Here is a 13189-nt window from a genome sequence, read left to right as displayed (position 1 = left end):
TGTGTTTGAACCAGAGTAAGCTAGATGCCAAATTCAACCAAAGAAGAAGAAGAGAATGTATCTTGGCTGGAGATTGGAATACTGTCCAAAGTAAGAGGGAGTGAAGTAGGATCTGTTTTTTAAGTATATGACAAGATTATGTTTTGATAGCAGTGAAATTCACTACATTATCTTCACCCCACTTGAGAATAGTGAAGAGATCAGTGTTTAAGACACTGGTTATGAAATATCTCAAAGCTTGAATGATTTGAGTACCACAATATTTCCCAAAGAAGAGGAATGGAGCATACTGTCGTCAGCAAAACTACAGATGACAATTGAGAGTCAGGAGAGATCAATACTGGTTCCCAAATGAAGAAGAGGAATGGAGGGTACTGTCATCATCAAAACAGCAAAGACAATCAAAGGCCTTGGAATATTGAGAGAAGCCACATGTCACTAGAAACTTTTCCATGTGTCAAAAGCCAGGCAAGTTTAGTGAGGAAGTCTGCTGTAGAATTAGAATGGAAGAGTCCATAATAGTGATCAATAATCAAATAAAAGCTGTCTGTTAGTAACCTTTTTCATTAAATTTTGAGAACTGAGGTGAGGGAAATGGAATGATAGCCTGATGAATGACTTAGATCTCCCTTTTTAGAGACTGGATGGGAAAAAAAGTGTTGCTATCATATCGAGTAGATGCCAGATGGACAGCTTGTACAGAAAAGATGGGTAATAATTCTGTAGCACGTTTTTAGAAATTAGAGATATACTCTAGACCAGAAAAATTTTAACATCAGGACTTTTGAGACTTTTTCTAATGTCCTTCTGATGAAAGATCAAAGGAGGCACTGGGAGCAGTTTATGGCATATTGGAATATGATTTTCCTCAGTCATCACAAGTCTGATATTTCTGTCAATGTATTTTCTATATCATATGCAGGATGAAAAGTCAGGTTGGTATTTTTTTCATGCTCATGTCTTTGAATACTGTACATACATAGATTTTACAGTGTCCATTATCCCATTTATGTCTAATATATATATATATAAACAATTATATGCTAGAAATTTAAATTTTATATTTATAGAGTTATCAAAATTTTAAAAAAAATTACTTTATAAGCTACTGTGTCTGACTGTCTCGCTCCATATCCTGGGTCAACAGGTTGCAACATTTTCATAGCAACATCAGTAAAAGTAGTGGAACCCTAAACAATCATATACATGGTCAGTGTTTGCACAAAATGTAAAAGTATCATAAGTTACATGTGATCACAGTAAAGAAACATTTAATAAACTGAAATTAATAATACAGATATTTCTGTTCAAGTATCATAAACCATCATCAGTGCAACATAAGATGAAATTCAAAAACAACAATGCAGATTGTTGTTTTTGAATTTCATGGTCAAGGAGAACAGTCATGAGGCAGGTACATATAATATTAGGATCTGATATCGGTGTGGTTATATGTGTATGTATAATTACATTTTTCAAAAACACTAAGAAATACAATTACTGATGATAATTTACCAAATTTTGGGGCATAGAAAGTCCATCATTGAGGATAAGGTTTCAGTAGTGAAGAAGGACCTCAGCACTTTTATTTCTGAAAAGATGTTCACAAATTCAAGAGCATCTATGCAATAGTTCAGTAACATTCAAGAGGCTGCTGTAGTATTGATAATCTCATTTTCGATAAGGCCAGACTTGTGAGAGATTTTGCATGTTTAACCAAAATAAGGTAACTTGCAATTACATAATCTACCATTTATCCAATCATATCAGGAAGGCAATTTGCCATTCTGAGACCTGAAGGAATAATTGAAGTACAATTACATGGTGCTGTACCAGAAATCGATTGACATGGGTTAGTTAATTGAAGAGTTGAAAGTTAGATAAATGGTAGATCACTGGATCTGGAAATTAACAGATTCCAGGTAAAGGTAAAGATTATACTTTATCCTTTGGAGATAATAACAAAGAGCTGATTTAATCAATAGGTTTAAATGTGATTGAAAGGTGAAATTTCCTAAGGATATAAGAAACACACAGAAGTGCTACTAATATAAGGGATGGATATTCTATCTCTTCTTGTAGAATTAGGAAAAGGCTCTCTGATGATTATTTTGGGATGTAACCATTGAAAAAAGAGGCTTATTTGATGGTGGAAGAGATCTTTTTGCTTCTTGTTGAAGAGATTCAGATGAAGAAGAGACAATATGGGTTCTTGATAGTACGTATTTAAAAACACTAATTTTCTACATGGAGAGTGATGTATTGATGGTTGTTGAATATTACAACTTGAGAAATACAGTTTAGAGTATACTGGAGTAAATAGAGAGCCACCTGTTTATTTTTATAAGACGACAACTAATTCTTTAGACTTATTCCAAATTAATAATGCAGATATTTCATTACTCTGGAATGCCATTCCAAATCGTAAAAATGGTGTCCACGTAATGAAGCTAAAAAGTTTTGGATTAATTTTTTTATTCTGAATATTTCAAATAAAAGTTGACCAGAGTTGGAGAAACTGAGGAGTTCATCACAGTCCCTTCAATTTATCTTTTCATTAAGATTTCCATCACAGTTGACATATCTTGAGATATAAAATAGATATCCTTCTATAAGATCATAACATCTTTGTTTTTATTGGCAGGAATCACACCAAAAAAAAAAAAAATTTAACTGTTTATTAGATAATGTACCTTCCCTCAACCCAGATACTGTTCAAAGGCTTAGAACCCAATCATGAAAGACCACCCCAGGATTTATGGTCTTCTAAAACTTTACAAGCCTAGATATCCTCTGTGACCAACCATTTCAAAATCTCTCTTCAATCTCTTTACTCCCTTTAATGGCTATTCTTATTCTACTATAAAGAATGTCTCTGAATTTATTTCAAAATTTAGAAAATTCAAACTTATCTATACTGATTTAATGGTCAGTTTCAACAATGCTTACTATTCACTAATGTGCCTTTGAATGACACCTTGAAACTTCTATCTTCTGAATTTTCATCATGCATTATGGAAATCTTCAAGTTTGTCATGAATTCAGGATAGATATTTCATCTGGAATGGAGAGCTTTGGCTATTGAGTGGTTCGTGTTCTGATGGACGAAATTTGATACTCAGCATGTTAATTGGAAATAAATTCTAGAAAGAGAATTTATTTCCAAGAGATTCAGAGGGAGTGAAGAGGAACAATAGACTGACAGATGTGTATGTATCTGTAGAGAGAGAGAGAGATGGAAGGAGAGGGGTTATGATAAGATGTGAAGGCACTCTTATTCCAGCATGACTGGATAAAAATTTCAGAAAGATGTTTAGACGGTGAAAAGAGGAAGAGATACATTGATAGAAATGTGTATATGTGTAGGGGGTGGGGGAATGGGAGGGCATGGTAAGAGGTTTACAGAACTCCTATTCCAGCCTGACTGGAGAGAAATTTCAGAAAGCAGTTTAGAGGAATGAGTAGATACAGGAAATTCTAGTTCAGAAAGGTTTATGAACTAGAAATGGCTACAGTTGAATATTTTATTAGAGTTCTGATAAAATATCCTTCCCTCTTAAGCTAACCCATGGACTTTCAATAACACCTAATGATGATGATTTATTTTTATATTTTTCTATAAAGGAGAAATTCTGGCAGCTTCTTAAATGAATTTAGTAACATCAGTTCTTTTGAAATCCAACACTGCTTCTGCACTAACAACATGAGTTGCTTTTACTCTATATTTGTTACCTTTTCATTAATATATATATTTTTACAGAAACTAGAAGTGCGATGAAAATGCAGATAAGATGAGAGTGATGGTTGGAATGAATAACTTAAGAGGTAGTATTAATCAGGTAGTGATAGAATTTGAGATTAACATCAGATCGCAGCAGAAAAGTGTAAGAGCAAATATACATTAATGACATTAGGCAGGGTCTAACATCAGATGTGCAATTGCTTGCCAATGATGTGAAGATAGGTAGGGGGCAATTAAGAGTGATACTGATATTCACCACTTACAAAATGATTTGAATAGGCTGGTAATTTGGGCAAATGAAAATGGCTGTCATTTTCATGTTAGTAAGTGTAAAGTTATACACTTTGGCATGATTAGATTACAAGTGGCATATTATAATTGTGGGTTTATGATACAAGAAACTGACGAGGGATCTTGATATATTGATGGACAGGAATTTGAAGTTCAAAGGTCACATAGCAAAAGTTGCAAATACAACTCAGAGAATAACTGTAATGTTGAAGCAAACCTCGACATGTAAGGAAAAGAAAGTCATTTTGCCTCTTAATCAGGTTTTGATAAGACAACACTTGGATCATTGTGAGCAGATTTGGTCTCCCAGATTCCAAGGGGATAAAGAAGCTGTGGAAAGGGTGCAAAGAAGAGTTACAAAGATTATAATCTGGATTATGGGATTTAGATTATGAGGACAGATTGCGAGTATATGGAATACAGATTCTGGGGTTATATGATAGAGGTCTATAAGCTTTTGAATGGGTGTTATAGAATATCGTTGGATGAAATTTTTTGTTATATGGAAGGGAGAAAACATGGGGCATCCATGGAAGTTATTAGGGTGGGCTGAAAAGTTTTCGGAATCGATCATAGATGCACAGTTAGCAACACTATCAGCACAATTTGTTTTTCTAAGTTGGTACATCTATCATAAGCATCCATGTGAAATTGTAAGTCATTCTATCAAGTAGTTTGTTTTATACAGCTGTATGAAGCAAAAGTGTTGTCTGTATCCCTTGAAATGAATAAAACTGAGTATCGTGTGGTTTTAAAATTCTTTGTAAAAGAAGGTTTAATGCCAAAAAAAATTCATTTGACGTTCATTTGAAACAGAGAAGAGTACCCATTAATGTTCATAAATGTTTATGGGCACTCTTCTCCATTTTCAACAATTAATAAATGGGCTGCTGAGTTTAAACATGGCTGTACCAGCCTTGAAGATGATCCATGTGAAGGACGTCCAAAAAGTGTAACAACACCAGAAATCATTGATCAAGTGCACAATATGGTATTGGATGACCGGCGAGTCAAAGTGCGTGAAATTGCTGAGACTATAGGCATTTCAAAAGAACATGTAGGATACGTTCTGCATGAAGAATTGCAAATGAAAAAGCTTTGTGCAAGATGGGTGCCAAGCTTGCTCACAGCAGATCAAAACTGATTTTGTGCATCGATTTATTACTATGGATGAGACTTGGATTCCCCATTACACACCAGAATCTAAACAGCAGTCAAAACAGTGGATAGAAGCTGGCTGTTCAGTACCAAAGAAGACAAAGTCAGTTCCATCAGCAAGAAAGGTCATGGCATCAGTGTTTTGGGATGCTAAAGGCATATTTTTATTAATTATCTTGAAAAGGGTAAAACAATAGCCAGGGAATATTATTCCAATCGTTAAACCAGACTAGATGAAAAAATTTGTGAGAAAAAAACCGGTTTGCAAAAGAAAAAAATCATCTTTCATCAGGACAATGCACCTGTCCACAAAGGTGTTTTGGCAATGGGAAAATTAAGGGATGGATCTGCACTATGAATTGTTTGAACATCCACTGTATTTCCCAGATTTGGCTCCCTATGACTTCTATCTCTTTCCCAAAACTAAAACTTTTCCTTGCTGGTCAGCGTTTTTCTTTGAATCAAGAGGTGATTACAGCTGTAGAGAACCACTACAGAGATGGGATAATGGAGCTGAAGCATCACTAGAATAAATGTATTAGTCTTAAGGAAGATTATGTTGAAAATAAAGATAATTTCGAAATTATAAATGCGTTTTTTCATTGTTAGGCTGAGAACTTTTCAGACCACCCAAGTTAAGTTTGTTCACAGTTTTGATCTCACAGAGCAGTGAGTGAGTGGGACAGTTTGTCTTTAGGGGGGCAGTGAGTGCATCGAGTGTGAATAAATTTAAGGGAACGTAAGATAGCTGGTTTGGATGATTCATACCTCCCTCAATGAGTCCTTGACTCCTGGGGGTTTCAGATGATGATGATGATAATAATAATATAGAGTGTGTTGCTAAGGTATGATATGATAATGCAGAGTTGAGAAGAAAGAATGAGCTGCTAGTGAGAATAATGTTAAGATGAGAGGTCTGGAATATGTGGATGATTGGAGTACATTTGATGAAAGAAGGGTGCATCTATATCCAAGAGATTGATTGCATTTGAACACAGAAGGTATTTAGAGAGAGATGACTGTTGTTTTCTGGACAAGCGGATGAGTTAAGATAGGTAAATTAGAGTTGTCAGGGTGGAAAGTAGCAGGCATATCTTCATGTGGGGACAGTGACTTGGATGATGAGTGCATAGTATACTGCAGAGCCTAGTAGAGGCTCCAAAGAGTAACAATATTTATGGAATAATGACAATACATTGTTTTTTCTGTATACAAATGCCAAGAGTATTAGGAATAAAGGAAATAAGTTTCTGGCACTGACCAATTTTGCCTATCCGAAGATTATTGGTATCAGTGAAACTTGACTGACAGAGGAGGAAATAGGAATAGAAATTGAAGGGTATAGCATATTTAGGCAGGATAAGCAAAGTAAATGAGGCGATGAAGTGTTACTTATGGTACAAGATGAGTTGTGCACTCTCAAGGTAGAGAGAAGAGAAATAAATGGGATGGCCTGAGCATATGTGTAAGATTGAGAGGACAGGATATAGTAGGATATAAGCTGGGAAATATGGAGAATAATTGGTAGAAAATGTTTATGCAAATCAGTTTGGAAATTGGTAAAACGAGTGACCATTACTTTAACAATACAGAGCAATATAAACTGGGCAGAGGAAAGCACACTCAGTAATTATGTAAACACATTCTTGGAATTCTTGCGGAACAGATTTCTTAAGCAGCATATGATGTAATGGGGGATCAAGAGTTTTGGTCAGCACATCAGAGAATCTGAGATGTCATACTTGTTCCGAGGTGGTGAGGCTGACCATGTTGTCTCGATTTGGCATGCATGAAGAAGACTGAAGAAGGAAGAAATTTATGTGGATTTACAATGCTGATGATTATAACACTTAGAAACTAGCTAGGGATATTACAATGAATAGAACAATTTGAAGAAAGAGAGGTAAATTGTAAATGGAAACAAGTTAAAAAAACATTTGTAAGCAGCAATGGCAAACTGAATATCTTGAGTGAAAAACATAAAGCAATATGGAGTAACATAAAGGACTAGGGAAATCAAACAAGAAATGCAGATAAAGAAGAAGCTATGGAGGACTTATGAAGAGAAAGGTGGAGGCTAGGGAAAGAAAAAGGAGAGAAAGAGAGAATATGAAAGGGGGACTAGCACTGCAATCCAAAGAGAATGCTGAAGAGATGTTTTCCTACATGGCCAGCAGGTGGAGAAACAATTGCGAATAAATGACTCTGCTAGATGAAGACACTATTGGGCGACCAGCTAGGTGATATAGTATGAGTGTTTAGTTATCACTTTATTAGAGTGTTGCATCCTTGTAAAGTTGGTTTTATTCCTAATTGGACAGGGAAGGTTGAAGGATTAGAAATTAATGAAGAGGAGATATTCTGAATACTGAGCACTTTAAATATCAATAAGGAAGTCACACTAGGTGGGATTTTACCATGTGTTTTCAAGGGAGTGTGCAAAGGAACTGACCAATGATCTGTCTGTTTAGTGAGAGTCTTACAATGAGGAAAGTTTCTGAAGAGCAGAAGGAGGAATAAGAGAATGCCATCATAAGAGTGTTGGCAGAAAGGAGGTATCAAATATATTGAAAGTTTATTTTCCCTTGGTTAGACTATAATAAATTTAGTTTAATCCTTTAACCAAGCGTGAGCAAACAAAGTTTGAGCCCCTGAAAATATCTTCAACACTGGGGTAAGGTAGTACAACACCAAGCAACTCGTAACAAAGGCGGACCAAGCTAACATCACTCCTATCTCGGTATCTCCCATAATGCAAAACACATTTCCTTGCGGATATGTATAATGTTATGCATTAAGGGCCACTACCCAGACTTGTTTCAAACTTTATTGAAGGCTCTTCAGTGGGAGCCAGTCCAGAAGTGGAGATACCAGGCAGAAGCAATGGCGAGGTCATCTTTACCTACAGGAGTTGCCAAAAGGTGTGCCACATTTTTATTAAATTACTCTGGATTTAGAGAAAGATGTTGAAAGTTTATTTTTCACTTGGTTAGACTATAACAAATTTAGTCTATTCCTTTATCCAAGTGTGAGCAAATAAAGTTTGTGCCTGAAAATATCTTCAGGACTGTGGTAAGGTAGTACAACACCGGCAACTCCTATAGATAAAGATGGCCTTGCATTGCTTATGCCTGGTATCTCCACTTCTGGACCTGGCTCCCACTGAAGGGACCTCAATAAAGGTCGAAACTAGTCTGGGTAGTGGCCTGTTCCTTAATGCATAACATTATACGTATCCGCAAGGAGATGTGTTTGCATTATGGGAGATATTGAGATAGGAGTGAGGTTAGCTTGGTCCACCTTTGCTACGAGTTGCCTGGTGTTGTACTACCTTACCTCAGTGCTGAAGATATTTTCAGGGGTGAAAACTTTGTTTGCTCACACTTGGATAAATGATTAAACTAAATTTATTATAATCTAACCAAGTGAAAAATAAACTTTCAACATCTTTCTTTAAATCCAAAGTAATTTAATAAAAAGGTGGCACACCTTTTGGCAACGTCTATAGGTAAAGATGACCTTGCCATTGCTTCTGCCTGGTATCTCCACTTCTGGACCTGGCTCCCAATGAAGAGACCCCAATAAAGGTCGAAACTAGTCTGGGTAGTGGCCCTCCCTTAATTCATAACATTATACATATCCGCAAAGAGATGTGTTTTGCATTATGGGAGATACTGAGATAGGAGTGATGTTAGCTTGGCCCATCTTTGCTACGAGTTGCCCTGTTGTACTACCTTACCCCAGTCCTGAAGATATTTTCAGGCACAAACTTTGTTTGCTCACACTTGGATAAAGGATTAAACTAAATTTATTATGGTATCAAATATAGTCGTCGTCATCGTCCAGTAGCATCCTCTATTGGGAGGTTTGCAGCAGATGAGCAGCTCTTCTCCATTTCTCTCTGTCAGTTGCCTCTGTCATTCTTAAACCAGTCCATTCCACGATGTCATTGAACTACTCTCTAGTTGGTCTTCCACATCTTCTCTTCCCCTCAACTTTCCCTCGTAATACAGTTCTTGTCAGGTGTCTCGAAGAACCTCTCAGAAGATGTCCTGCAAATCTGGTCTTTCTATGCATAATATTCTTGAGCAGTGTTCTTTCCATCCAACTCTTCTTAAAACTTCTTGATAGACTGGTATATATTTCCTACAGTTGATAAGATTTTGGAAAAATTGATAAGAGTTCATTTTTATCAATTTGATTAAATGCCTTAATTAAAACAAAAATGCCTTTATACAGAATTGAGCAGATGGGATATTATTATTTATGAAGGAAAGCATGGAATTGTTAAAGGTAGTTTTGTTTTAATTAAGGCATTTAATCAGGTACTGCAGGATAAGTTAATATTTAAGTTCCAATATATGAGTTTAGATATCAGACTAATAGACTGAATTGGAAATTTGCCATCTAACAGATAGAATTGTGTATAGGGAAGTTGTATACATTGGTATTATTATTTACAGTATCTCCGAGGAGTCCAAAGACTCTTCTCTTGACTCCACAGAGAAACCATAACTCATCATGGGAGATCCACACTAATCTTTAAGAGTATAGTCAGAAAAGTTCTTGGCCTATCAATGCAAAAACAACTTTATAATTTCAAAATCATTTTTATTTTTCAACATAATCTCCCCTTAAAACAATACATTTACTCCAGCGAGGCTCCAGTGCATTATCCCATCCCTGTAGTGGTTCTCAGTAAGATCTGCAAAATACACCTCGACAGCTGCAATCACCTCTTGATTCGAATAAAAACGCTGACCAGCGAAGAAGAGTTTTAGTTTTGGGAAGAACTAGAAGTCAGAGGGAGCCAAATCTTGGGAATAGAGTGGATGGTCTAACAATTCATAGTGCAGATCCCTTAATTTTCCCATTGCCAAAACACCTTTGTGGGCAGGTGCATTGTCCTGATGAAAGATGATTTTTTTCCTCTTTCATCGGGACAAATGAAAACCGGGTCTTTTCTCTCACATTTTTTCGTCTGGTTAAAAGATCGGAGTAATATTTGTCAGTTATCGTTTTTACCCTTTTGAAGATAATTAATAAACAAAAAAACTGGTGAGATCGTTCTCAACAATAAATACAAAATATTATATTCAGGCAATGAGAATCAAGAAAGAGAAGGAGTAGCCATAGTATTCAACACTAAATATGAGGCTAATCTTCTTGAATGGCAGGCATCTCAAGTAGAGTGATGTGGACAAATATGAGAATGGAGAACTGGACAATCAGACATTTGTGCCTATGGTCACACAGTGGAGGTATTTTTTGAAGTTTTAGAGAAAGCAGCTGACACAATGAAAAAGGAAAAGTTGGTCCTTGTTGGAGATATAAATAGCAGAGTAGGAAACGATTGTCAGACAAACAAAAATATTTTTGAAGAAAAGAGCAAAGCTAATAATAATGGCGAATACCTGTTGGATTTCTGGTCAGGACATGGACTGGTTATTACTAACACCATCTTTCAACATAAAAATGTGCATTGTTGATAATGATGTTTTCCCGCTGGTGCAGGACACCAAGGTGTACAGAGGATTTGAAATTGAAAGTGATCACCATTAAGTCTCGAGCAGAACAAAATTGAATTTCATATTGAAAAGAAGAACATGCAACAAAGTTTTAAAGAGAATAAAAGTTCAGCAGCTCTCAGATATGAACTGCAGACTAAAATACACAAACATTATTCAAGAAAAAATGAAAGAGTTTGAAAGCAGGAACCAAACCTTGGAGATGCAGTGGCAAGCCCTGAAGAAAACACCGATTGATTCAACCAGAGAGGCATGTGGTGAGGTTGTGTGCAAGGATAGAAAAATCAGAACTCCATGGTGGGCACAGGAAGTTAAAGAAGCAGTGAAGGAAAAGAACAAAGCATATCAAAAGTTCCTGGCAAATAAGTCAGCTTGTGCTCTTAGTGATACAAAATACAGAGGCAAATGTAAGAAAGCTAAACACTGTGTAAAACTAGCTAAACAAAAGTCATGGGAGGACTTTGGCAAGAATATAGAAAATAAATATCAAGAAGGTGGCAAGATATTCTGGAGGTTGTCGAAGAAGCTCAGAAATGGAGGAAAGAGTGCATGTCACCTTTATCATCTCTAAAAGAATTAGAGATGATAAAGGTGACATGAAAACAGGAGAAAAAGATATCCATATGGAGTAATTACTTTGAAAAACTGCTAAATGAAACAAGCAATGATGACAGCACAGTGGTAAAAAAACACTGATCAGACATGCAGGCAGGAATACATATCAATGTATTCCTGTCTGCATGCCTTGAAGTAGAAAGCCATCAAAAGCCTGAAATGTGGAAAGGCAGCAGGAGTAGATGATATTCGACCAAAAATGCTCGAGTATGGAGATATAAAAGTCATACAGTGGCTGCACTGCATAGTTCAGAAGGCCTGGACAGAGGGACAAATTCCAGATGATTGGAGTAGAGCTCTCATAGTACCCATATATAAAAAGGGAAATAAAACTGAATGTGAAAGTTACAGAGGTATTTCCCTACTGAGTGTTCCTGTTAAGATTTATGCAAGTTATACTTTAGAAACGGTTGAGAAAGATTGTGGAAGAGAAGCTTGATGAAGAACATGCTGGATTCAGGCCATAAAGAGGACATCAGGATCAGATTTTTATTTTACGACAGTTCGCCGGCAAAGGCTGGTCGATTGGTAGAGTCTCTGCTGCTAATGGCTCAGTTAAGTAAGTTTTAGCATGGTTGGTAGTTGGAAGGGGACCAATCATTCGATGCTATTCGCACACTCTCCCTCGATGAGTCTCTGGACTCCCTGGAGGTGTAAAATAATAATAATAATAATAATAGTTGAGAAATCATGGGAATATAACAAAGATCTGTATTTAAGTTTTGTAGATCTGGAAATGGCATATGACAAGGTGCCAAGAGAAAAGCTATTCCAAATGCTACAGTTATATGGCATTAATGGGGCATTATATCAAGCAATACTTAGTCTTTATTTGAGTTGTGAGTCAGCAGTTAGAATTCTGGAGGTGTTAATCTCTTTGCTTTATGTGGATGATGTTATACTTCTAAATAAATTTGCCTTAGAAGACAGAAATATAAGACCTGATAATATTGGAGTCTTGACATTTTACTGACTGATTTGGAGATAAATTGTAGATAGGAAATTAGTAATGATGTACATTTTTCATGTAGTATTATTGTATCCTGTACACCCTTCATGGTATATATATCAGGAATTTGATGATGATTGCCATTAGCATCCAATGGAACAGACTCTGTCTTCTTTGCCACTGAACAACTGTCTACTGTTTTGATTCTGCTGTTTGGATTCTGGTGTGCAATTGTGAATCCAAGTCTCATGCATAGTAATAAATTGATGTACAAAATCAGTTTTATTCTTGTTAAAATGCTCCAAGCACTGTTCAGATTTTAATGCAAGTGTGTTTTTGATCTGCTGTGAGCAAGCGTGGCACCCATCTTGCGCAGAGCTTTTTCATTTGCAATTCTTCATGCAAAATATATCCTACATGTTCTTTTGAAATGCCTATAGTTTCAGCAATTTCACACACTTTGATCCCCCCCTCAGATATCCAATATCATATCATGCACTTGATCAATGATTTCTGGTGCTGTTACACTTTTTTGGACGTCCCTCACATGGATCATCTCCAAGGCTGGTATGGCCACGTTTAAATTTAGCACTTCATTTGATAATTGTTGAAAACAAAGGAGAAGAGTGCCCTTAAACTTTTATGATCTTTAAGTGAATATCTTTTAGCGTTAAACCTTCTTTTACAAAGAATTTTATAACCACACGATATCCAATATCATATCATGCACTTGATCAATGATTTCTGGTGCTGTTACACTTTTTTGGACGTCCCTCACATGGATCATCTCCAAGGCTGGTATGGCCACGTTTAAATTTAGCACTTCATTTGATAATTGTTGAAAACAAAGGAGAAGAGTGCCCTTAAACTTTTATGATCTTCAAGTGAATATCTTTTAGCGTTAAA

General features: G+C 36.2%; 1 protein-coding gene across 1 annotated transcript in view; it reads right to left on the bottom strand.

Moving 5' to 3' along the window:
* Lrrk (Leucine-rich repeat kinase) overlaps positions 1–13189 on the bottom strand; it is a 790764-nt gene that overhangs the window by 191681 nt on the left and 585894 nt on the right. The window contains exon 26 of the mRNA XM_090409582.1: positions 1098–1190. Within this exon, the coding sequence (XP_090265708.1) occupies positions 1098–1190 (93 nt within the window). The remainder of the gene's footprint in view (positions 1–1097; positions 1191–13189) is intronic.

Source organism: Typopeltis vanoorti, chromosome 19, assembly GCF_054136105.1.
Source record: "Typopeltis vanoorti isolate ZY-2024b chromosome 19, IOZ_Tvanoo_1.0, whole genome shotgun sequence".
NCBI classification, from domain to species: domain Eukaryota; kingdom Metazoa; phylum Arthropoda; class Arachnida; order Uropygi; family Thelyphonidae; genus Typopeltis; species Typopeltis vanoorti.
Note: the sequence above shows the minus strand (reverse complement) of the source record. Positions and strands in the feature narration are given on the sequence as shown.